Source organism: Apis cerana, linkage group LG10, assembly GCF_029169275.1.
Source record: "Apis cerana isolate GH-2021 linkage group LG10, AcerK_1.0, whole genome shotgun sequence".
In the NCBI taxonomy this organism is placed as follows: Eukaryota; Metazoa; Arthropoda; class Insecta; order Hymenoptera; family Apidae; genus Apis; species Apis cerana.
The window spans coordinates 11,523,642-11,551,111 of NC_083861.1; the positions used below are offsets into that span (position 1 = coordinate 11,523,642).

At 30.7% G+C, this 27,470-nt stretch overlaps 1 protein-coding gene and 1 long non-coding RNA gene across 3 annotated transcripts; one reads left to right on the forward strand and one right to left on the reverse strand.

The window, feature by feature from the left end:
* Positions 1-6: 6 nt before the first annotated feature.
* Positions 7-27,442, reverse strand: LOC108001517 (diuretic hormone 44). 2 transcript variants are annotated; one of them, XM_017062548.3, is made up of 4 exons: positions 27,061-27,442; positions 4,895-5,072; positions 1,968-2,375; positions 7-1,872 (listed from the first exon to the last, which is right to left on the reverse strand). In XM_017062548.3, exons 2-4 carry the CDS (start codon positions 5,042-5,044, stop codon positions 1,843-1,845), a joined length of 588 nt encoding a protein of 195 aa, XP_016918037.1. In that variant the 5' UTR covers positions 5,045-5,072; positions 27,061-27,442; the 3' UTR covers positions 7-1,842. The 2 variants fall into 2 exon arrangements, with proteins under 2 accessions (XP_016918037.1, XP_061936575.1); XM_062080591.1 differs by lacking the exon at positions 27,061-27,442 and adding an exon at positions 21,729-22,210.
* On the forward strand, positions 8,586-11,357 carry LOC114577996 (uncharacterized). The gene is made up of 4 exons (XR_003698539.2): positions 8,586-8,772; positions 9,134-9,220; positions 9,284-9,479; positions 9,575-11,357. It is a non-coding gene; the product is annotated as an uncharacterized LOC114577996 (long non-coding RNA).
* Positions 27,443-27,470: the final 28 nt, after the last annotated feature.

Below are 27,470 nucleotides of genomic sequence, written 5' to 3' on the forward strand. Positions count from 1 at the left end.
CAAATATAATTTAAATTAAATTTATTTTATTTATATCCAATTATGCATTGAATAATTAACATAAGTCATACAAATAAAAAGAGTTAAAATGAAAATAAATAAATACACAATATTGTACATAGATTTAAAATAAATAAAATCTATTTATATGTTATATATAATTTTTTTGCATAATTACATAGTGAAGATTTTTTTGTACATTTCCTCAATAACAAGATATGCATATAATGCAATATATAAATAATAATAATAAAATTTAATTATAATATTATTTATTTTTTGATATTAATATAAATATCGGAAGAGTTAATTTTTGTATACTAAGATAATCATAAAAATTGTTTTTGAATATAAGTAATATAAAATTGAATTAATATAAAAAATTGAAGAACGAAATAGAGAGATAAACTAAAATGAAAAAAAAAAATATTTTGCAAAATAGCATAATTTAATTTAAAAAATTTTTTATCGTGATTTTTATACAGTATTATTATTTTTGTAAATATTCATGTGCATGTTACATTTTCATTATAATATAAAGTGTATAAAATCAAAAATAAAATATTTTAATAAGATTTTAATAAAATTTACAAGAATAAATCATATTTCGATGTTTTACATAAGTACAAATTTGATAGAAAAAAACATATTATTATGTCTATTAATTTATGATACTTATGAAAGGAACTATTTACCGATTTTTTTAAAATACACACGTGTAATATATTTCTTTGGTAATAAAATATAATTCATTAGATCATTACTTGATTTTCTTCGAGGATATTAAGACAGAGGATATAAAAATAAAAGACTGCTGATTACAAAGTTATTAACACAAATAAAATAAAAAATAATAAAAAATAATTTACACATATATATTTAAGATATGGAACATTAATTCTTAATTACATTTATTCCTTTCATGACTAAAGTTTGTTGGGAAAAAAAAGTATTTGATCTATATATTTAAATAATTGCATTACATTAAATTTATAGCTATTTGGATCTATTATATTTTGGAAATAGTTTGAAATTATTAGCAAAATATTGCATGATTCAAGAAACTTTACTGTACAATAGATAAATACAATTTTATAATCTTTTTTCATAGTTAATTTCAATTAAAAATTACAATATTTACGTTTTTAAATTATTATTTATAATAAAATAGTTTATAACATTTCTATCATTGTGTTCATAAAACTTAACTCTAATGTGAAAAAACATTTACGTTAAATTACATCCAATATTGGATATAAAATGTCTTCTATATAGATTGTTGGATTGGGCAGACTTTGTGGGATCACAACGCATAATACTGTTTTGTTTCATATACATATTTGCGCTATTGAAAAGGAAGAAATAGAAAAATAAAACATTTAAATTATAACATTAAATTTTAAATATCAATAAGAAAAATTACTTTATATTTTTCATTATTATTTCTATTTTCTTCCCTTTCTGGATGCTACAAAATTAAACTAGTTACGATTAAAATGATTATTAAAATTAAAACGAAAATGAAAAAATAAATACTGTTACATTCTATTTCTTAAATTTTTTGCTTTCTACGAATATATCATGCGCGAATACTAATATTTATTTTACGCTTGACACATGAATAATTTGCATATAATTCATGAATGAAATACGTATTAAATAATGAATTTTGCACGCCACAAAATGTATAGATACATGTTTGTATACATATATATATATAATATATATATATAACCTGAGGAATATGACGAATAATAGATAAACTATATGCAATTCATTAGCTTTAGATAAAAAATCGTAATATAGCGAAAATTGATTGTGAGTGCTCTTCTTGAGTGTCGATTACAGTAAACGTAGCTCATTTGTTTGCGCCTGAAAATTTTAAATTTCATTTACTTCTTTTATGAACAAATTTTAGGAATAAATTTGATTCATAATGAAATTAAATGTTCGCTCGGAATAATTACCCTTCGCGTTTGATCATCTTGTCTTTCTCGAAATGCCGAATCGTCGTTATGGAGCCAATCCTGCAATCTTTCGGAAATTCTTTCTGGTGCCACGTTTCGATCATGATTTTTTCCTTGTTGCTCGAGTACATATTCAAATTCGCTCTTTAGCCTTGAGTCGCCGGTTTTAGACATGTTTCCACCATAAAGGGGTAACGATCTTTTTCCAATCGTTTCCAAAAGACGACGATTAGCATCGATTTGCGCTTGATCCTGTAACGCTTTACGTCTAGCAAGTTCAAGAAGAACTCTTTGCCGTAACACATCCATAGAATTCACGATCGACAATGATCCGATACGTTTTGATTCAAGACGTTTCGTTCGGACTACTGTTGATCCTGGATCGTTTCCCGAGTCGAACATTTCATTCTGAAAATTATAAAATTTTGTTATTAATATTCTAGTACTAATTTTTTCAAAATATAGTTTTGCAACATCCAATTGCAATTTATTTGGACCGATTATACACTATGCAAGAAACGAATGTATTTTTTATATTTATTTTTATAGATCACTTGATTTTTATTTTATTGGGAAATGGAACTGAAATAAAAATTGTAATATTTCTAAAAAGACATCCATCACCAGTTATTAGAATTCGCGTGAGTTAGAAACCTAAAGAATCAATCGTGTTAATGATACAATAACCTACAATTTCGATGAAAAAATTACATCTAAAGTATGTATATTGTAATAATAAGTTATAAATAATTTAGAGTTGATCACCTGTTGGTTATTGTTGTTAGTCCTTTCATATAAGAAAAAAACATCTAAATATATTGCTAAAAAATTCATCTATGATCGTAGAATTGATAAAGTCGAGTGAAAAATATTTTTTCACATTCCTTCTAAATTTGCCCAATATAAATGAGAATTTTAAAACAATTATATTTCAGTTTCAAGAGAATTGTGCATAATGTCGTAATAATAAGTGAAGATTTTTTTATGAATATTGAAACACTTCACAAAGGATGTTCGTGGATATTTGACGCGAAAGATGGAACAATTACGCCGACTATAGTACCATGCTTTTGAGTAAAGAACAGAATTTGATTATCGTGGACAATATTACGGTTGAAGTGATGGAAAAAAAAAAAGGTCATTATGAATTAGAATTAAAGTGGATCGATTGCATATGCACGTATGTGAAACAAGAAAAAAAAAAGAAAGAAATCAACGCAACGTTGCGCAGTTTTCTCTAGCCTACTACCACGCAATATTTTTCTGGTTTTATTGTCAGTTTTATGGAACATACTCGCTCAAGAATATGAGCAAAAAGAGGCGCGTACTAAAAGAGTAGGCCACGTAAGTACACACTTATGCGCATGTATGGTTAACACGAAACGTTCTGCGTTCACTCATACTTCGAATTTCATGCGTTTTCTCGCTTTTCATCCTAATTTACATTCTATTATAAAAAAATATGTTGATAAATTTTATAATCACAATGTTCATTTTTTTAAGTAAAAACAGTTCCATCAATTCCATAAAAATTAAATCCCCCCCCCCCTCCCTCTTTCTCTCTCTTTCTCTCTCAGCAACTATTTACTTTTCATTTCGCGCATATATCGCTCCGTTCCAAACATTCTTGACATAAATTCTATCACTTCCACAATATGGACGTTAATTAAGAGCATTTCGCGAGATTGTGTTCCCATGACTTGTTCCCGGCAACGATCGCTGTCCCTGACAATGAAATCGTTTTAATTAAACGCACCGAATAGGAAGAATAGAAAGAAAAATATCTCGAGAAATGCAAACGCGCCATTCATATGCCTCGTTCAACTTCCTTGAATTATTTCTGTCTTTGAATATATATTATATATTAATTTATGCGTATTCGATTGATACTCAAGAAATTATGAGTAGACATTTCTCCAATTATATCTTCAATTACAATTCCTCTTAACGATAATTTAACCATTTGCGTATTATCCTTTACATGTATTATTATACACGTTTTACACCGCGGATAATTTCTCGCGTTTCAGGATAATGATGGTATCGATTGTTTCGGTAACGAAGATATTTCCAATAATCTGTTTATACAAGGTCTCCATAAAATGAAATTCGGGTCTGACGTGTTATAACATTTGATTTTCTCTGTTATGCTACAAGGAATAGATATCCGTTCACGGTATGAATTCAATCCGCGAAGGGATATATTTTAATCGAGTTTAAAGTTCGAATGATTGTTAATAGCAAAGGTGTGTGTGGAGAAACGTCTGCGCTGAATGCGAAACAAGGATGCATGTGGTCGCTCAAGAATTCTTGGTTAGAAATCGCTTGTTACCGATTGAAATTTTTTGCGTATATTTTGCATTTTGAGCAATCGAATAAAAATAGATGGTTAATTAACTCGAAAAAAATTTTCAAAATAAAAAAAATGACATTATTGCTTTCATTTCGATAGTAAATTTTTATGTACATTAAAATAATTTGACGCTTTTTAATGTTTCGATTTATTTCACGATAATTTAACAGTATCATAAAAATTTTATATATGTATATATATTAAAATATAAAAAGCTTATTGTTCGTTTTATCACACGAGCGTATAATATAAAAAATGAAATCGATGGAAATCCGACATATTCAATATTTAAATCCACTTTTTAGGGAAAGTATGTCAACCATGCTTGACATCCTACCGTTTTACTTATATTCATTGACCTTTAGAATTTGAATCCTAGTTTTATTTATACGCGCAGGACTGGTATGAACGAGAAATGCTGGAGAGAATGAAACAAGTGAAAATCAGCGTTGAATGCGATCAATAAGAAAATATGGGCGATGATACGGCAGGTGTTTCATTTTTTAATTCGATAACTCATGTCATCGTAATAACTTGAGAGGAGAGGGGGGAGACGTTATATAGAGACTCATACCTCTAAATCCGGAATTCGGTGATCAACGAGAAGTAAGAGTGGTGGATGATCCCGTGACAATTCTCTTTCGTCGTATGTGTCGTAGGATATGGGATGACATTTAGCCATAGCGACGAACAATAGAGACACTAGCACGCTCATCAACATCATTGTGTTGAGAAACTGGGAACGAGTGTATCTGAAACAAAATGAAAACGACATTTTATTACCCGTTATTGGATTTTTCGGTAAAAAAAGTTTTGTAACGAACATTGTGTACATATTGTGTTTTTATTAAATATTTGTGTTACCTCAGTGACAAGATATTAAAATTATTTTTAATTCTGCATGAAAAACATGAAAAGTAGAAATAACAAAGTTAATTCAATATTTTCTTTGAATTAATTATACTTGCATCAAGATTGTATCGATAAAACGTAGTAAAATTCGTTGTTATTGGCTGTGTGTATATATACATAACGCTAGCTCGAGCGTGCGACTATTTATCGTTTATTGGAGGTTATCCCAGAAATGGGACGTTTCATGGTGGATAATAAACTCATGGAAAGAGAAAAATTGGTGTGGGATATCTGATAAAGGTTAATGGCACCTCCATCAAAAGAGGGTGTCAAAAGGACGAAGACCCTTCGATCGGATGTTATAGAACAAACAGGCGTGGTTGAAAGTAACTTCCATAACCTCGACTTATCCTCATGAAATCAAAGCAAAAAGACAATCAAAAGATTGAGAGAAGACGGAATTGAGTATTAATTCATTGAATAATAAAAGAAGAATAACATTTATTCATAATTATTATAATCGATCCGATTTTTATATAACCTTTTTGGCATTACAATTATTTCCGATTATTATTATATTTTGAATAAATTAATGAATAAAGTTATTTATAAAAGTAATTTCAATTATTAAATTTTGCCCATCATTGGTAGAAAAATCTCTTTCCAAAATTTTAATACGTAAATCGATTCAAGGAATTCAACATGAAAGATTGACGTTTAACTTCATCTAATAAGTTTGAGTGAAAGTCATGGCCAGCATCGAGCGAAAGGGAAAATCGTTGGAAAAAATAGCGATAAAGTGCGCGTAATATTCTGTAAAATATGTATTTCGTAAATTCAAAAAAGGATCTAAGTAAATTTTCTCATCATTATTTCGTTATTTAAACATAGGCACTATAATGAAATTATTTTATTAAATTACACTAGTGTATGTAAATCACATGCATTAATTATCAATTGATCCTATTTCGATATTTCAATCCTATTTATGACAAATGATAGTGGAAAGTCGCATAATTCGTTATTATGTTATATTTTATCATTTCAAATATAATTGTTATTATGTTTTCAAAAAAAAAAAGCAACAAAGATAATCTTTAAGAATTGTGTTCGTTTGTAGGATTTGGTGATATCATATTTGAGGATTTTTGGAATTGGAAGAAGGGAGGAAATAGGATGACAGTGTTTATGGTGTAAATGACATAGCTATGCTCGATTTAACGTGACGCATGTTGAGATTAAATGGAAAGGTGAAAGGACTGTGAAATATTTGTGTAGGTCTTAATATACGAATTCTTATATTCTTATATTTTTCAATTCTCTGAAAAGATGAATTAATAATTTTTACATACGATTTTCAAGTCAATTTATAACCTAAATATATAAAATATTATAAAATGTTTTCAATCGAGTCCAAATTGCGTTTTCAATTGGTTTCTTCAATTTTTTTTTTTTCGATAGAGGAATCTGGCTTTTCAGATTTTCAGAAATATATATAGCCATTGAGACCAATTTACATCTGTCGAGGAATTAAAAGGTATAGCTTTACAATTTTACTTTTAGCTATCAATTTTACTTTTGTGAAACTCGATACGTTCATATTTTTCTTGTTCGTAACTTTCGTGGTCGATCTTTCGATCAAAAACATTTTATTCACATATAGTATCACACATATTCGAATAATAGGAGCTAACGGAGATTTAATTTTTAGTATACAATATTACTTTTTATTGTAATTTATTATTTTATAAAAATATATGTAAAAATATAATTAAATATATAAAAAAAATTAACATTGCGTTTAATTAATATAAAATAAAAAAGAAAATACGTAATAATAGATATATAAAAAATATATAAATATATAAATATACAAATTTGAATTCTTAAATAACTGTGGTGGATATAAAAAAACAAAAAAGTTGTAGCAGGTGATTAATTTAAAAAGCGCTTCGAATTTGATAAATATACCATAAACTGGATTTTGAGAATTCGAAATAATATTTCAAAGAAACGGATGTTAAGGAAAAAATGCTTATTAAAAAAAAGAAATTATGGCTATTTGCTACAAGATGTCTTCGACAATCCTGTTCATATCCAATAGATATGGGCCAGATATGGCCTAAACAATGATAATTTGACAAAATAATTTGATAATTTGATAAAAACTGAATGAATAAAAAGAATAAAATGAGAAAACTATAAAAAACACTATAAAAAAATATTGCATCGTTCAAATATTAAAAGGAATAAAAAAATTGCCAATTAAAGTTAGGAATATTATTATTAATAATAGATAGCTAAATTATATCCATTATAAAACTGAAATTCAAATGCTTCTTAAAAAATTTACAGAATATTTCTATTAAACTATTGAAATGTGACAGATCAATTATCGATTAGTTGTTTACTTATATATTTCGTTTAATCTTCGTAAACATTTAAACAGAGAATTAAAATTTTAATGTATACTACACATCAAAACAATTATTTTTTTATATATTTGAAAATTAATTTTGTCCGATTAATATACGTTATTTGAACCACTATGCGCCGTCAAAATATTAAAAGTCAAGGGAACTGTACTTTGAAACATACAATATAAAGATTATTTTTAGTTTTTCGAGCCATTCTAACGTTCGAACGTTTTATTTATAGCAAGGAGGCTCGTATGAGAGTAACAAATGAGAAGGTCAAGTTCGGAAGTGAATGAATCTGGGTCGATGTGCCAATATAGACATCGAGGATCGTTGCAATTTCGTCGTCAACAACATCGCGAGTTCATTAACACCTGGGGTTTAATTTGCGCCTGGTAATTTGGGGTTGCTTGTCCCGCTTTTCAATTACGCCGGTTGGTCGCCTTCGCAAACTCGTCCTTCCTCAATCTCTGTTTCCTTTTTTCTGTCATTGTCACTTATTTTTTTTTTCACTTCTGTGCACTTTGTAATTGGCGAACATTCATGAAAAAGTATTAAATTAATAATCAAGCTTGGAAGATAACCTCTAAAACGATTCGTCAGCTTAAGAAAGAATAAAAGAAAAATTAGTTACAAAAAGTTGTTAGTTATTTTTACATAAGAGATATTAATATTATTAATAGAATCACATGTTTCAAAAGTTGGATGAAAATGACAATGTTTCAAAGTTGGTGATAAGTTGTTATTGTTCACCAGTCACCGCGCCACTATCGTTTTCATTGTCCTGTTTACGGATCGTAACTCTCTATTGATCATGTCGATATTCCGTTTTAGAGGACAGCTAGCTACATTCAAATAAACGAGGATTAGTAAATTTAGCATTTGATTAAACCTCGCGGTTTAACCTTGCCTCGATTGATTTCGAAGAAAATCAGTAAAATATATGGTTGTTCGAAAAGTAATTTCGTTTTTTCACACGAGTGTCGCTAATTGAACGTTTATCCAGCCAACTTCATTCTAAACTGTATTCGTATTATATATTTTGACACTTGGCATTTCACGATTTATTTATAAAAAAAATTCGTTTGATTCTGTGTGCGATTGTATTTTTCTTGCGTGATAATAAAGATGCAAGACCAAAAGGAACATTTTCGGTATATTTTACTTTTTTATTATCAAAAAGGTAAGAATGTTGTTCAGGCAAGAAAAAAGTTATGCGAAATCTATTAACAATACATTAAGAGTGATTTTCAAAATTTCGTTTCAACAATTTCGACATTAAAGATGCGCCACGTTCTGGAAGATCAGTTGAAGTTGATAAAGACAAACTAAAGGAATGCATTGATTCGAGCAAATTGACATATATAACAACTCGAGAAATTGCTACGAGATTGAATTCGATTGAACACGATCATATGAAATGACTTGGTGATTCATTGTCATAAGAAAACGAAATTACTTTCCGAACAACTCAATATATATATTCATTTATAATTTCGATTGTCCTTTTGATACTAAAATCTACGTGTAACCTATTTTTGCAGAAGATTAACAAATTTGAAGTTAATATATTCACCATATTGATGACATACACTGATGAATCAAATAGAGAGTGGAGACTTGGCAAGAAGGTTAAAAAAGATTCTTCGTTCAGACTTGGTGTTTAAACTCGTCTCTGAACGCTTTAATTACAGTGGTGGGTGGCGACAGTGGGAAGAAGTAGAAGAAAAGGTGAGGAACAGGAAAATATTGCACGAGGCAACAGGCGTGAAATTATTCGCAGGCCGGAATAGATCAGAAACAGAAGGATTGCGGGACGGTTGCTGGAAAATAAAGGAAAATGGTGACCGACCGGCCGTTTATCGATTAACAATAAGGAATTTTACAAAGGTAGGTTTTTCCACCATCTTTTGTGGTGAATGCAATTCTGTAATTTTGCTAAACGATCGTCTAACGAGCAAAAAACTTTTTTCATCTGTAAAAAGGGATAATAGGGGATCGTGAAAGAGAATTAAATATTCCTATATACAAGATGTCCCAGTTCTTTCTCTCTTTGTCAAAACTTTATCGACGTCTCCAAGTGTGAATAAGAAGAGGATAGAGGATGCATTCTTATTTAAAAATCTAGAAGAATCTAGTCTATCAACAGCTACTTAATCCTTTTTTCAGACCTTTTTTTATAATAAATCTAAATGCAATTAAGAGCAATATTAAGATAAATCAATCTTCTCGCGCACCTACGTAGAAAATTACAAAACTTTAAATGAAGTTCGTCGAGATCGTTAAAGCTGACTTCCTTTTTTTATACACCGGATGTTTTTATTTACATAAAGTTAACGAATAATAAATACTAGGAGATCTAGAAAGTGGATTAATGGAATATGTAAGAACATCATAGACGAAAAGACACGATGTTTCTTTTGCAAAGTTAGTTTTTACTCACGTTATGATCATTTTATTTACTTTGCACGTACTATACTATATTACGTTGTTCAAAACTTTCTTTTTTATTCTCCCTTGTCACAACGCAATTTTCATTTTAACTTAAATAATTCTATCAGTTGAATGTGTCAACCGGAAAATTCTTATAATGAATTTCGAAACTTTTTCCATTGTTCATCGTCCCCTTTTTAAATATCGAGTGGCTGCTTTTAACTATATCGTGTTATAAAGTTTCTTTATCTATTATTCGTTTCTTTTTTTTTTCTATTTCTTTTTTGAACTAATTCATTTACACAAAATTAATTTATATCGCTCGCTTCAATTTTTTTTTTTTTGAACAATACATTTATTTCGCGTCAATAGATGCAATTTGTTTCAATAAATTGCAATCCATTGTACACTTTTCACGCGTTACATCGAACGATCATACCTTAAATATATCGAATAGTATGAAAAAATTTTACGAAAAATTTCAATAACTGCGAACAATCGTAACGAACTTATCGAATCTGTTACGTAAGAGAGAAATAATAAAATAATAAAATAAAAAGTAGAAAAAAATAAACAGTAACGATGGGAAAATGATTCATCGTTGATCGTTATACGTGATATTCGTTTCGCGTAATCTTAAAATTGAAGCTCGCGAAAAGTACCTGGCCGGCCACTTCATTAACACTATTGAATCTCTAAAGTTAACTTTAGCTTTACTTCATTTACTTAGTGAATCAGTGAAATTTCCCTCCTATTTGCCTTTTTTTCTCGAATCGTTTATCATCTTTTCTGATTCATTAATAACGAACGAAAAAAATAATAATCGAACAAACGAGTGGATGAATTATTATTCATTTCGCCATAAATTCACGTTCAATTAAATAACGTTTAAATTTTTAAGTCCTTTCGACTTTTAAATTTTTAAGTTCAAATCGATGTAAGTCAGATTGATTTCTATCTATAACAAAATAAATATTAATTGTACGAAAGGATTTTAATTTGTAAATTATTTATATATAAAAATTAATCAATAAATTAAATATTATTTTAACATATAACCGCATTAAATTTAGAATTTAATTATATTAATGTATATTAATAAATAATAATTCGAATTTTTAATTAATTTATTAATTGTAATAATTTTATACCATTTTTAACATTATTAGAACGTAAAATTTTAGGTTATGTTCAAGATCGATAAACGTTGTTGCATGCTTTATCTATATTTAAAATTTAAGAATTTTGAGTCAAATCAAGAATAATAATCGAAAGATAATCTTCAAAATTTTGATTCAGTTCTCTCTGAATATTTCATTTCATTGTCAGATAGATTCGTTAACGAAAAATTACGAAAATATATACAGAATCAGATTACGAATTTGGAAAAAAAAAGAATGAAAAAAATTATGCAAAATTCACTCTGTATGCAAATTAGTTTCACATCGTGAGATTTTTCGCAGTCGGTGAGGAAGGTAACGTGGGTGTTAAAGTAAAAACTTGCAATTGCCTCCGGGATATCTTGGCGAGTTGTGAAAATTTAATTTCGACAGATTATCGGCTCTCTTGATTCGTCAAGGATTATCCGATAGTTTCAAAACTATTAATTTACATTTCGATCAAATTAATGGACGAATATTAACGGCGGAAAGAAAAGAAAAAAGAAAAAAAAGAAAGTAAGCAAAGAAAGTAAGTTTCCTTTTTAATTCTCTTTTTTATTTAAATAACGAACTGCTCAAGTAATTGAAAAATAATTAACAGACAGACACTTATTTTTATTGCAATTAACACCGATCTATATAATCCAAATTATTCCCCAATTTAAAATTTCCAATTAGAAAATATCCTACTTTCATATCGTAATTCTGCAGAAGAAAAATAATGGGGAAAACGTGGTATTATAATAGTTTAATAATTCGTGCACATGTATAGTCTCGAGTCTAAAAATATCGCATACATGTGTTCAATAAACCGCAATCAATGTAATAATTGTCGTGAGCATCGTCAAGTTTAGGACCAGCGGAAATTTATCGATAACGAAGGGATAGAAGGATTAATTTGCGTATCGATTCACTGATAAACGCGCCAAGCCCTTAAAAATTATTCTTCGATCCGGTAACTTTAGTTTAACGAATTGATCTATTTTTTTTTTTCCTCTTAATTTTCTCAAGATATATTACGCGAATCTAACGTGAAATTCTGGTTATTCATTAGAGAATTTTAATAGAGAATCGATATGAAGAAGGTTTTTCAAAATCCAAAAAAAAAAAAAAAATACTCCAATTAAAGTTTTGATTCTATTAAAATCCCTTGCAATCAATAAAAGAAAAATCTTTCTCGATCAAATAATCGTTGAAAAGGTATATCGAGGAGGTGCAATTCTCGATTAAAATTTCAAATATAACAATACCGGATATTAAAAATTACAAAGTATTAAACTTTATCCCTTCTTTCATATCCTTTCAATTTACTTTTTAACCGAAGATTTTATTATACGAAAGTGAAGAGAAGAAATTTACCAGAGAAGATTCATCAGAAAGTATTCAAAACTTTTTTTAATACTTTTCTCTCTCTTCCTCAGAATTTTCATGTATACACGAAATTAATGCATTTTTAATATCTTTATATTCGAGTATATTCAACTGTTGTAGTTCTGTTCTCGATCGAATAAAAAAAATTTTAATTCGAGAATTGTCTTTCTCACCTTATGTGAACACAAAGTAGAGAAATTTTCTTAAATATTTTCTTAATTATATTTAATTTGACACGAAATGAAGTAAGATATTTATCAGAAATTATATACAACACTATGCATAAATTCAACGAAAATTTGCATGTGCAATTTACAAGATTAAATTGAAATCTTGTCCACACGCGTGATCCTTTGACTCGATTCCTCTGCTTGATTTTCAAGCCCTTCCTTTTTTCTAACCTCAATTTTCCTCGTCAAGCAAATCTCATTTCTGGAATCACTTCACATCACGTTCGAGTGTCGAATCGACTTTTTCGATGAAGTCGCACAGTTATTGATTGAACTATCGAATCAGATTAATACAGCCACCTACGATGCAACATAGTCCTGATTGATATTCACGATATAAAGGTATAAAAATAGTAATTATTTGCGTGAATAAATCGAACTAAAAATAATTAAAAATTAATCGATTCGTGGTAAACGAATGGCGCGAAATTCAAATGATTACAATATAATTTATTGAATATAAATCATTACTAAATATATATCGTATAATTTTGTAATATCGTGCGTGGATTCGTATAAAGAATAAATAGAAAGGAAAAATATAAAAAGATAAAAAAAAATGAAATAAATAAACGAAATAAATAACAATAGAATTGATCGTGACAGCTTTATTAAAAATTGTTTATGTTATTTTTCGATATCCCGCTAAATATAATAGCGTAATATTGTCGTGTTTACGTCAGGCGATTATTTGGATGAACTTTTCGTATTTATATTAATAACAAAAATAAAATCATCGAATAATACAATTTTTAAACGCATTATTTACTTTTGACAAAATATTATTGCAATTTCGAGCTCTTTGCTTTTTTATCCGTATAAAAATCCAAAATATTTTATCGACCGTCCCTTTATTACCGTGGAAATATCGTGCATTGTTCCGTAGGCGGAAGTAGTACAAGTACGCATATTGTCGGACATGGAATATCTTGAGTCCATACGGACGAAACGTTAGGCGTTATCTATCTACATCTGTTCGATTGAACCAAGTTTTCTAATTTAACGCAAACTATTCTCTCAACGTATCCTTGCCGAGTTTAGAAAGTTGTTCGAGACGTCGACTGAGCTTTAAAATAGAATTATCGTTTAATTACATCCGCGCCGTTTTTGCATTGAAACAGTACCTGATATTGATTTTTAAAATTAAGATTAAATCGTTGCGTGTTAAAAAACGAAAAATTATTTTGTAGCGAGATACAATAATTTAAGAGAAACTCCTGTTAACATATTATGATATATATATATTTATCACAATAATTTCGAATTAAATTAACAGTTACGACGAAATACAATTATCCTAATGAATGATAAATTAAAAGTTAAATAGGAACACGTACGCGTTTCTCTGACACTCGAAGAAACATCAAGCAGGAAATAATTCGATCTATTATATTATATTAATTATCCTTCTCGAAGAATTGTCGTAATAAAAATATGCAAGAAAACGTATTAACTTTATTGCATCTAAAAACGATTAAACGTTAAGATGTTGACAGGACGAAAGAGGGAAAAGCAAAATTAATTTTCGGTTCAAGCAAGTTTCGCATGGAGAAATTAAATATTTGCTGAAATTCCATGACCAGTAAATTCCCTTTTGATTTGCACGAGTTAAATTTTCCGGCTTGGGAATCAAAGACAATTATCCACGATTTATTTATTTATTTTGATTTACCGTTCAATGATTTATTTATAACGTATCCTGCAATTATTTCCAATTTTACAATTTGAGCAGTTAGTGGTTTTATTTATTAATCGTTTAATCGTTGAAAAGTTTTATTATTTTTCACAAAACATTTTAATTTTTGTCATTTTTAACACGATACTGTCCACGTTCACGTTACATGTTATTATATTTAATACAGGAGGCAAAATTAATTATTTAAATAAAGTGACAATTTATGTTGATGCATATGACGAATGAAAAAATTTAACTGTTATACAATATAAATAATTGTATAATGGTGCTCGTTGAATCTATTTCAGTAACTGAATAAAATTTAGAGATATAATATGTATTTCATTTAATAAAAAAATGTAAAAAAAAATGGGATTGAGAAAATTAAAGATAAAAGAAAGTTCTGATAATAAATGAGTTCTATTTAATATGGAAAATTCTCGGCTAATAGACGAGCCAGACATCAAAATGGAAAAAATTTAACCACGAAAAAAAATGACACGTCTTCCTGAACGAGAGGGGAAGAGAAAAATTATAAAATTAACAAATACAATGAATTTGATTTATAACGTAGAAATAAAAAGAATAATAAGAATACTTCGTTTCGAAGTCATAAAAATAAATTATCTTTATGTATAAAAATTCTTTGAATGCGAATCGGAAAAAGAGAGAGAGAGAGAGAGAGAGAGAGAGAGAGAGAGAGAGAGAGAGAGAGAGAGAGAGAGAGAGAGAGAGAGAGAGATTGCTCAATTTAGGGCATCAGTTCACAGAGGAAAAAAATGATAAGCTTATTCAAATGTCGCCATGTTTAAAGTAAAAATAAGAGTGGATGTTTGTTAAATTGTATAAGTTGACAAATATATAATCATGTGATATTGTACTATTTGGTATCTAATGTTCTACATTTACTTGTAAATTTTTTTCGAGATCTATATCATTTGCTAAGAATGATATTAAGTAACTTATTTGAAATTATTAAATTATTATTAAAGAATATTTGAATATTTCCATCTTAATTGTAAACTTTAACTATAGTTTTTTTAAGATTTTCAAAGTTATTGTCTTTTAGAAATACATAAATGGAGAAAAATTCCAAAAACACGTTACGTAAAGTTGATTATTTATTCCTAAAATTGTGTTATCGTAACAATAAAAATAACTGGAGTGTTATTTACAAAGTTTTCAAAAACAAAAATTGATTTACCACGAGCTTTGAAACAATTTGTTTTGCATGAGTTTTTTGTTTCACATAACATAAATTCATCTCACGATATTGAATATAGACCGATTCGATTCCTATGGATTTGTTCGTATGTGAATATACATTTTCCGAAATTTTATTTCACAAAAAATATTTAAATTCAATATTTTGTCTTACTTTTTCCATATTTTCGTTTTAATCGTAATTGATATAAATTGCGATTACAACAGACGATGAAATAAAATTTGTTCTTTGTTGTGGACAAATTATGGTTTCATTTCTACGACTGTTAATTCTATTATTCACAATTGCAAAAAGTTTCCAACTACCAGTAGAAATTTAGCTACCCGTATGAGCAACATAAATGCTATAAACATTATGATTTTCAAAGAGAAGATTATTCGATAAATTCGTCGTGATAAGCAATGTCATGGATTTTTAACATCACACGGAAACGTGCATTCTATTGTATACTTTCTATTGTATATCCTATACGTATATATAAATATCGATCAAATTCGATGTGATCTCTTCTGATCTCTCATGATATGATACAGACAACTTGTATCGTAGTATCAGTATTTTCTGTGATTCGAATTTTATTCTAAATCCTAGTTACTAGTTGGGAAAACTCGTATTGCTCACGTTCCACTACGTCGCGACACGATATTGCCGTGGCATTCATTGCTGTCTCGTTGCCTTTGAGGTTAGGCTGGCATTTTCTATAAGCTCGAAACGCGTGGGTACGAATGTGTATAGAGTGCGCAGGTCAGTTTTAATACAGATGGGAAATCTCACGTTTACAAGGACGTAAAATTTGACGGATAGAGCTCATATGCATAACAATATTACGACGGTCATTTTGATATGACTGTGATTTTAAAGATGTCAAGATCTTTATTAAAAATAATCTCTCGCGTCTTTCTTGTCATTTTTATTACTTGTCACTGCGTCTTTTCGAGTATATATTTTCCTCATAAACGAAGATATGCCTGCCAACTTGACTTTTGTCTCATCGAATTGAATCGATTCTATCAAAAAAAAAAATCATCTAACTCTTGACACACGATTTAATTATTGAAACAACAGATTAAAGAACTCGTATTTTATCAGCTCTCGCACGTGACTGGATTTAATTTAGCGAGGAAAATGGGTGGCCACTGTTCGCGACGCGTACGCCACATTAAACACTTTTCGCATCTTCCTGTTTTTTTCCCCCCTCAGGCACGTTCGTTTCGCGTATGCACAACCTCGTTGTCTCCGCAGGTTTGTTTTCATGAAAATTCAAATGAGAGTTCGAAGAGGGCACGAGGAGACCGAGCACCGGAGAAAAAGAGGGAAATTACGATACTGAATATAAAATACAATTTTAGAAAGCTTGATTCATCGCGTATGACTCGATAAACTGAATTTAGTCGCGTGCACACGTTTGAAATGCTTGTTTCCATTACCAATACGTAGATAACGTAAGATTCGTAATTTGACTCGTTTCATTTCCAATTTTTCACATTTCAGGATAAACTATCCGAGATTTTCTATGTATATCGCTATCATTTGCCGGTATAAATTCTCACTCGATTCTTCGTCACTTACGGAATTTCACTCGAGATCGACTCTCGTGTACAGGGTGACTCGACAGAATTTCCATTCAACTTGTATAGATAAAAATTTGCAAATAATTATAATGAAAATTCGAAAGCAAATTTTCTCCAAATTTTAGCAATGTAATAAAAAATATAATTCATATCTCGACGATAAGTTAAGTTGATTGAAGTATCTTTACCGACGGATTAGAGTAATAAAACAATTTTATTAACTTTCTCGATAAAACTGTTTTATGATTCCTTGTTCACTCACCCCGCCTTTTTATTGTCAGTTTCTACATTTCAGAATAGGTTCTGTTAAAATAAACTTGTATCTAAATACGTATACTCTATAAAAATGATATGCCTTAAGCTTTTATACGACGATGTACGCACATATGTAGTTGGCACGGTATGATAGATGCGGCACGTTTTTACAGAAAGATGGATTATTGCCGTACCATGACCCAAATAAACTATCCTTCTAATTTCCGTATTTCAAATGGAAAAACGAGATAAAGAAAAATTCATCGAATCGTGATTCGTTTCGAGCATTCTCTCCGCTATACAAAATTTTTAATTTATATAATTTAATATTATGTATTCAACGTAATAGTTTTTTGAATTGTTGCAGAATTCTCATTTCTTTTTAAAAAATATTATTTAAATTAATATACAAAAAAAAAAAAAATACGAGAAAGGAAATTGCTTCCTCAAAATATTTGAGTATTTATAATATCGGCTGCCATATCGCATCGAAAACGAAAATTCATTAAACGGAAATTTAAAACGCATCGTTTAGCGTGAACAGCATTTCATGATTATTAATTTCGTGATAATGATAATACACATTAGTTTGCTTAATGTAATGAAAGTATTCGTAATTTCATTAATTCACGAATTCCAATTATGAAAAATCAATCTTGCTTGCTCGGTATATAATAAAAAATTAATAATGAGAATTATTTGAACGTAAACTGTGGCTAAAAATATTTTATAGAGCGTAAAGTTCATTTAACAGTTAATATGTTATTTTATAGCAAGCACAGCTTTCGTCGAAACTATAATAACGTTATCGATACGTTTGATATCACGTTTGATTTCCATTATATTTCTATCGAAACCAAACGTTAATAATCCAGAAATATCAAAATAAACGAAACGATAAATGACTTTACAATTACTTCGACTAAATGTTATGTCGAAACAAATGTCATGTAATTTCACTAAAAATCTATCAACCTTAATACAATCCCTTTTGCGAATTGAATTACGAATTAACGAAATAAAAAATCCATCACTATTATAAATTATTAAAAATTACTAAATTGTCGCATTATAAACTGCATTACAACCTCGTTCCTTTGTCATAATTTGTACAGTATTAAGAAATCTTTCGGTGGTGGTGGGTGTAAATCGGGCTGGGATTAAACCAGAAAATTAGAACAGCCTCGTGTAACGTGAAACGAAGGGCGTTCGAAACAATTACACCTGTCCCAGGAGTACCTTTTCAAGATCGTCTTTTAAAGTAAAAGGTAATTACACTTGGACGCCTTGTACTTAATGCAAATTGCCAGGATAGAATTATGAAAATTCGTTCAACGCGATCCTCTCCCTTCCCCCTCCCCCTCCCTTCGCTTTCGAAACTTTGCCTTCTTTGTGTTCTGAACCACTGAAAATTTTTAAGTTAATTTCTTAAGATTACACGCCTCGCGAAAATTCTTCCAGACAGTCGGGGAGGATAAAGGCGACTTTGTCTTCTTAACTTTCTCTTAATTAAGAAAGTGGATATTTTTTTATCACAATAATAATAAAATCGATCGTAAGTTGAGATTCTATCGTGAAAATAACGAAAGGAAAGAGGATATGAAACGTTCGTAGTCTTATTGGTTTTTCCATAAATTTTTTCGAAAAAAAAAAAATCAGTTCAATCTCGCGAAACTTGATAACACGAAACATTCGAGTATTTCTTCTTGCAGCTGCTCGAAGTTAGCCTGGAAATTTTAGGAATTTTGACACAGACTTTGTTACCAGCAAAGTTAAAGGCAAGCATTTGCACAAAACGAAATTCCACGCGATACTCGCAATACTTTTCGTGAATGTATAAAACTATTTAAAAAAAAAAAAAAAAAGAAGAAATATCATTTGACGTATCACGTTAAATAAAATCATTTGTTAGAAACTTTCGAACTACGAAATTTCACTTAAATGGGAACAGCACATAGTTATCTATCTAATAAATCTCAATTTATGTAATCCATTGCAATTTTTTATGTGTGAAAAGTGAGGAATATAAAAAAAAAAAGATCGTGTTTATGTACATATGACTTTGTTTTTTTATTAATTCTATCCGATTTCATAAAATAACTCCAATTCTTTATAGCTGACTTATCAAGTTTTTCTCTTTTCCGCATGGCGAAACACGTATCGTAACACAACTATCAGAAAAACACTTTCATCGTTACCGCGAAAATTGTTGCATCATATGCACACATACATCTTACCATACCACTATTCATAAGTAGAACAATATTTATAAAAAAAAGAAAAAAAGAAGAAAAAAAATATGAGAAATCGTTAATTTTTTTTATTAATACTCGAACAAGAATTTTATAGAGATAGCTAATTTAAACCGGTTCACTTTTGACTTTCACAACTACGTAATAAATTTTTTCTCAAATAATTTTTTCTTCTGCGAAAAAGTCAGTGTGCCATTTCAAGAAATATTACCTCAAGTCTTCCTCGCATTTTTCTATCTATTTTTCATCCGTCCTGAGACACGAGAGAATTTTGAAATTGAAAGCGGCTTGGTAATTGAATAATATATTGGTATATATTATTTCTTGATACACGCTTGATATCCGAAGTACATTTCTTATCTAATGTTTACATTTAATACAGAGATATTAAAAGAAAAACAGTTTTTCGTAGGCGAATAGTTAATAGTTTAATACAAACAATATCGTTAAGGTCTTGCAAAGCATATACGGAATAGGCAATTTGTTGAGCACACTGCGCGAAAATTATGTCTGGACTATGATTGGATAAACTGTATAAAAGAGTTCATGAAAATTGGAATGACAATTGATTTATCATTTATCGTATCTCAATAAATCTTTCTTAAAAATGTTATTTTTAAAATACGTAATTAAAATAATTTTTATAATAAATATATAATAGTATAATTTAATGCATCTTGACAAAGTTATATTGAACTTGAAATTTTCATTAATATTAAAATTAATAGTAGATTGATTATTCATATATTGCAAGCGATTAGCATTTAATTTGTCAAAAAGATAATTTTGATATTTTAAAACATAAAAAAAACATGTTTGCATAACGATTTTGCAATATATGGTTGCAACGAAAGTTTCAAATTACACTTTATCACAGTTTTTCCGCATTATTGCCAATAATCGATAAATCTTCTAGGTTTTAACACGGCGAATTCCGTGTCCTTTCCATCATTTACGAGTAACGAAATTTTATAACCTATACCGCGTTAACGAATACATGCTCTGAGGCTTCCTTCTTTCCTGACATTTTGAAATATGCAAACTGTGTTCTAAAAAAAAAAATTTAAACGTCTCCATAGTTTTTTGCATTAAAATTTGTAAACATGTATGCGCATGGGAATTGCAAGTAATAAAATATAAAATAGATGCTAACGCGTCGATGTTTGATGTAATATAACAATTGGAAGATATTATATAAATTGATATGTAAAGAATATTACCATTATTATTGACAGGATTTTCTGTGTCTGGATAAATGTATCGAAAAGAGATAATAATGATTCAAAAATATAGATTCAAGTAAATGAACGCAAAAGATTCAAGTTCTTGAATTCATATAATTAAAAATGACGTGTAGCAATCGTATGAATTGCTTAAGCTCGTTAAATAATCTCTGTCGATAAGATTTTAGCGATCTCGTACTTTCCATCATTTTTCTCACAGATATTATTATGCTGAAACACGTTTGAACAGTCATGGGAATTTTTAAGGAAATTGATCATGTTTTCTACGATCTTATTATGCAATTAATTCTCAAGGAGATCTTACTTCTTCAAAAGATATTAGATAATGTCCCCGATGAATAATTCATTTAATATTGTAATGATATTTATACAATTTTGCATAATGTACAATAAAAACTGTATTCAAATCTGCAAAGTTGGAAAAAGTATTAAACAGTATAGGATATTTTTAAAACTAGAACTACTGCAATATTTAAATATCTATTTTAAATTTTAATTGTAATTAAAGTGATGTCATAAAAATACGCAATTACAATATTAATTTTGTCAAAAACATTCTCATGCTTTTAATAATCGTAAGACAAAAAATATGAAATCCTTCATTTTTGACGAGTTTGAGTCTAGTGTTATGTATACTTTCTAACCTATACAATTTTACGAATTGCGTAAGAGAACAATGATGATGTAAAATCGTATTAAAAAAACAATTCACTTTCAAATTACCGGCTTTCGAACATATCAAATTTTTCTTCCATTATTCTTCAAACATTCGTATCTTCATCTCTCTGATTAAATTAGTTTAAGACCATCTCGTATCTCTTAACCTTCTTTCTCTTGAAAATTTATTTATACATTAACTCGCTTCTAATCTCACTCGATTGCAGCTACATTGTTCTTACTGCGTAAAACATCTTTACATTACGGTACATTAAGCATCTTCGACGATAATAATCACTGGACGACGATCTAGAGTAAATCTTTTAATCGAACTTCGACTCGACACCGAAACTATTAACAATCGTATTAGACATTCGTGCACGCCATTTTTTTTCGAGTTCCATATCGAACTGGACCTTCGATCATCGATTCTCATGCATCGTTTTGTGCTAAACTTTCGTCTTATCGTATCGCAACCGAGAATTACAACCGACCGAGGCGACAAAGTGCATTTCCACAATGAAACGGCGATAACGATTTCAGCTCGGCGCCGGCCACCACGATAACTGAATGAATTTTATCAGAAGCAAGCGTAATTGCTTCTAATTTTACGCGCGTTTATAAATTATTATCGACTCGTTATTCTTTTTATCACATAAAGAGAAAAGCAAATGTAACGTTGAACGCGTTACGATGCAATTACATATGCAATCAATAACGAAATTCATACGTTACGAAACTTTGATCGATAATTTTGTTTTAGTTAAGTATCGAAAAACGAAAGTATTGTATTTTCGTTTTTTTTTTCAATCAAATTTTTTAAATTTTACTGCTCCATTAAAAAATATTTCCGCGGGGTAAAATTTCGTATACGAAGTATGAATGAAAAAAATAATGAAAATTTAAAAGTTGATTTCACGCGTTCAAAGAGATTTTCCTATCGAAAAATAAATTGCTTTATATTAACTGTTATATTCCATATCCTTTCACACAGGTTTTCATTAAAATCGGACTTTTTCAAAATCGGCGAATCTTTTATTCTCTCAGGATAACCTGCGAAAACTTTTCTGACCGACGGTACGTGTAATTCCTGTGCCGACTCGATTCTCGCGAGACTAATTATCGATCTATCTCGGAAACCAGTTAACGTAACGCGGCTAATCTATTCGATTATTAGGAATAATAACGGGTATACTCGATAATGTTTCCCTTCTCTGTCTTCTCTAATTTGGTGCCCACTACCAAATTATCAATCCAGTCGTTTCGTTTGCTCTATTTTGCTAGAGACAGAATTCGATTTTTATCTCGATCTGCGACAACTCGATTAGCGTGCAACGAGACGATATTTCAATGACGATACGTTATCGCGATCGCTTTTATTGTTATTGTTAAATAAATCCCGAAATTAAAAATGAGAACAATTAGATACGATGTTGAATGTAACGTACTCGCAATTGTATCGTATAGATACGATATCTTGTTGCGTCAAAAGACACTTTCATGAATAATTTCTCTATCAAGATTAATTATTTAAAAGTTTAATTATTGAAAATAAATTCTGCAAACTTCTAAACGAAAATTTAAAAAAAATATATATACAGAGAAATAAAATAAAAATGTGAAACGACATTTGAAATATTCTATATTTGAATAATTAAAAAAAAAAAAAGAAAGTGAATACACACTCGATAGCATAAAAAAATTAATACTTCAATATTTTATCCTTATCGTAAATCCCGCATAGCCCTTTATTACGTTCACAATACGTCTCTCTTCAAACTTGTCATAAACAGTTGTTTTATTCCATATTCCGTTGCAATAAAGAGCACGTGAAAAAGTTCCATCGCGATCGTTGTAGCTAGGTTTTGCAAAAAGAAAAAAAAAAATTAAAGACGTCCATTAAGAGTCTCGTGAAAACGCCATTTATATTTTCATTTCTATTCTCGAAATGATTTCTGCCTCCTCCAGACGAAGAAATTTAATGTTTATACCACAGGTGTAAAACGATATTTCTTTCCCGTTTCACGTTTCACTTTTCCTCCCTAAACGGAAAAAAACGTGAAAATTATTTGATCTAGGAAGAGAGAGAGGAAATAATTGTTCAACATCTCATTCATCTCATCCTAATAAATTGCACTGCTCTATTCTTTAAAACTAAATCAAGGTCATCCTTTCACTCGGTTAAAAAGTTTCTCTCTCTCTCTCTCTTTTAAAATCGAGATCGAGAAACGTTGCAAAAACGAAGGAAAGAGAGAGAGAGAGAGATAAACATAGATAGATAGATAGATAGAAAGAGAAAGCACACACGTTTTTCACGAGGGAGGGCGAAACATTACCGAAAACCGCCGTTAATCCGGTTATCCCGAGGGGGATAATTTTGTTAAAGCTGTCGACGTCGCTGTGGCACAGATCTGAGTCTCGAGATCTCGGTATGTGGCCATCGAATCGATCGAAATAAATAAAAGTTTCGACATTGTGAGCGGTGATCGATAGGAGATTCGATAGGAATCGGATTAATCGACGATCGTGGTCGAATTGGTGGGCGATCAAAATCCCATTCAAAGGGGACATTCGAGTATAAGTTTAAGTATAAGTTCGATAAAAGGTAGTTGGCGAATTCGCGCGAGCGAGATTGGCATTCGTTTCGGTTGCTCGTAGAAACGAGACACGCACGACATCTGTTCCGGGGAGGGGAAAACTCTGAGAGATAAAGAGAGAGAGTGTGTGTGTGTGTTTGAGCGAAGGAAGAATCTGTCCAAGTTTCGGGCGACGTTGAGAACGCGGCCCAATGGAAAATAAGGATTGAATTTCCATTTACAAAGCGGCGCGGATCGCGAGATATTTAGCTAACTTTTTTCCTTTTCTCTTTCCTTCCGCTACCCGTTTTCTCATCGCGATCGAACGTATTCTATCGTTTCGCGAAACTTTTTATTTATTTCTTTGATTCGTTTCTCGAAAATTCTTCAGTTGTACATATTTCGATTAATTAGATCGATTAATTAGAACGAAACAGAGATAATAAATTTATTTGAAAGTTTCTTGAACGCGTCTTTCTTTTTCTTATTGTATACGAAAGAAAAAAGGAATATATCGGAGTTTTTCATTTTAACGCATGCCTAGACATTTTTTGTTACGCGTTAACGCACAAACGAAGAAGAGAGAGAGGGAGACATAAACGTTTCTACGCGAAGGGACGAGATGGAAGATTTTTACAGAACCGAGAGATGAGATTCGAAACGGAATAGTTACAAGACATAAACTTGATTTTTATTAAAATGAGAATAGGCTAATAAGACGATTATTAATTGCTAAAGAAAATGAGAAAATGGTATACGTAACAGAAAGAGAGAGATAAATTATTTACTTCGAATGTAGACAGTGAGAAGAGGCTGCATTTATAAGATGATGTAATTAATCTCTTGATGTTCGAGTGTATATAAGATCTCGCAAGAAAGCGTATTTACAATCGATTCATCGTTTATTTTAATTAACTGTATTGAATTGAAAAAAAAAAAATTGTTGCTCGTTGCAACATTCGAAAATATAAAAAAATATTTCTTCCCTCTTTCTATCCTTTTGACGCGATGATACAAAATATACTCTAAAAAAAAAAAAAAAAATACACGAAACTAAAATAACTAAAATAAATCAATCGAGTAAACGAGTCGTATATTATTTTTTTTTTTATTAACTATTTTCTAAAAGCAACATCCGATTCGAAATTCACTCGGCTCATAGAGGAGGATCACCTCGCGGAATGGAACGAATAATAAAAATTGTTGGGCGCAAAACGAGGGAGGTATACGTTGAGAGGTATGCGTATCGAGCCACGCACAAATCGAGCACGAGTGCAAATCGTAGCACAGTTTCGCGACACGGAGGAATCCAATATTCTCGATACGACCCCACAGGAGTCATTGCTAAGGGCTCTCCTCCACGGGTTGGTCCCATCGGGTCCAAATCGAGGAAAGGAAGAAGGCTACACTCGCATTTATAAACGCGCTACGAACGATCCTCTTGGTCACTTCCTCGATCTTCCCTTCGATTGCCCTTCTTACCGTGGAACAACATTTCTATCCAAGTTTCCTCTCGAAAATTCTCGAAAGATCGATCTGTTCGACGAAATATCGATTTTTCCAAGATTCGAGACGGGATGAATCTCGAGATATTTTTGAATCTAAAAATTTCCTTCGAACAACGGTTTTCGAAAATTGCGATTTTCGTAAATTAATAAATGTGAACGAATGCGCGCGCAAAAAGTTAATTTTCCTGCAGCCAGCTCGTATCATTAAGTTATAATTAATATTATTGTGATTAAACAACGAATTTCCAACGAATGAACGTGTATACACATACATATACATATATATATATATATCGAGTCGTTTTGTTTATTTGCCGTTAAATTTGATTGCTTCGAATATTCATTTGAAAAAAAAAAGGAAAATTTACCGACCGAGCGAGCGACAATATTAAAGAAGATTACAAGTGAGAGTTAATTAAAATAAAAGAAAAAAAAAATCGAAAAGTGTACGATCCACGGGGGATTTTTTATTCCCCCGCACGCAACGATGTTATCTCGCCAACGATCTACGCTACGTTTGATCGTTAAACTCTGGCATTAATTAGCAAAGCGCGAGAGCGCGAGACATTTCCGAGTAAGAAAACTGGTGATCGAAGATTATTCGCTTTCGTAATCGCGTTAATAAGTGAGACGATGCCTATCGAGATGTCCGGTAGGTGAAATTTTCGAAAAAAAATAACATCGTTTCCACGACTCTTGGCTCTTGAAAAATGTAGAAAGAACAATATTTCCACGTCTCGCGTAAAAATTGATTCGTTCCGTTATCGTCATATTAGCGAGAATGATTAAGCAACAACTTGCAACAAACTTTCCGATTCTATTTAATTCTTCTCTAATCCGCCTTATCTTCTCTTTCTGCATCTGTCGCAACGAGTTATTCGACGATATATTCCTAATCTAACTGATTTAGAAAAAAAAAGAAGAAAAAAACATTATCTAAAAATAGGCGGCAATCGATCTGCAATCGTTCTACCATTTTCATCATCTCGATCTTAAACTCGCCGCCGATCTTAAACCCGTACCCCCCTCCCCTCCTCTTCGAGAGACGCGCGATAATATTCGAGGTAATTGGACGTCGAACAGCGAAAACAACGAAAGCGAGGGAAAAAAGAGAGAGACGGAATGATAACCGGTGGATCCTTGTCCTAATTTCCGTTATCCGACGACTGGTAAAGTCGATCGGACCGGGCCTTGCAACGCGCTTCCACTCGTATGTAGAAGCCTCTCTAAACAATTTTCGAATCTCCCGCCAAAAGGCGGTAAAGAAAAAGAGTTTGAAAAAAAAAAAGACGGAGGATCATTAAGCACGCTTACCTTGAAAATTGGCCAAAGGAATCTCCCCTCGAACGAAATATCTCCGTTCCGTTGGATCACGTGAAACGAAGATGTTAAATGCTCGCTCGAAACGCGCGCGCGAAAGAGAGAGAGAGAGAGAGACGAAACGGGTGGAAAAGAGATACGAAGCACTTTTTCACACTCGAAAAAGCAACTTCCGGGACGTCTAGTTCGCGAGGAGTAGAACGAACGGATGACGGAGTGATGATGGTCGATCGTTGGTCGATCAAGGCAAGGCCAGTGTACGTAGAACGAAAGATAACGAAAACGAGGCGCTCGGTCGGAAGGGAAGAATAATATAACAGGTGGTACGTCGGAGTTCCTCACCGTGCAGAGTGCTAACGACGTGTGACGTGGACGGCACGGTGCGAGAGGGCTTTTATAGCCGG

Coding starts and splice junctions, on each gene's coding strand:
- LOC108001517 (XM_062080591.1), bottom strand. CDS start 21,760: ATGGAAGAAAAATTTGATATGTTCGAAAGCCG. Junction 5,073..21,728: donor TTTGATATGTTCGAAAGCCG/GTAATTTGAAAG, acceptor ATTTTGTTTCAG/ATACACTCGTTCCCAGTTTC. Junction 2,376..4,894: donor ACCGAATTCCGGATTTAGAG/GTATGAGTCTCT, acceptor TATAATTTTCAG/AATGAAATGTTCGACTCGGG.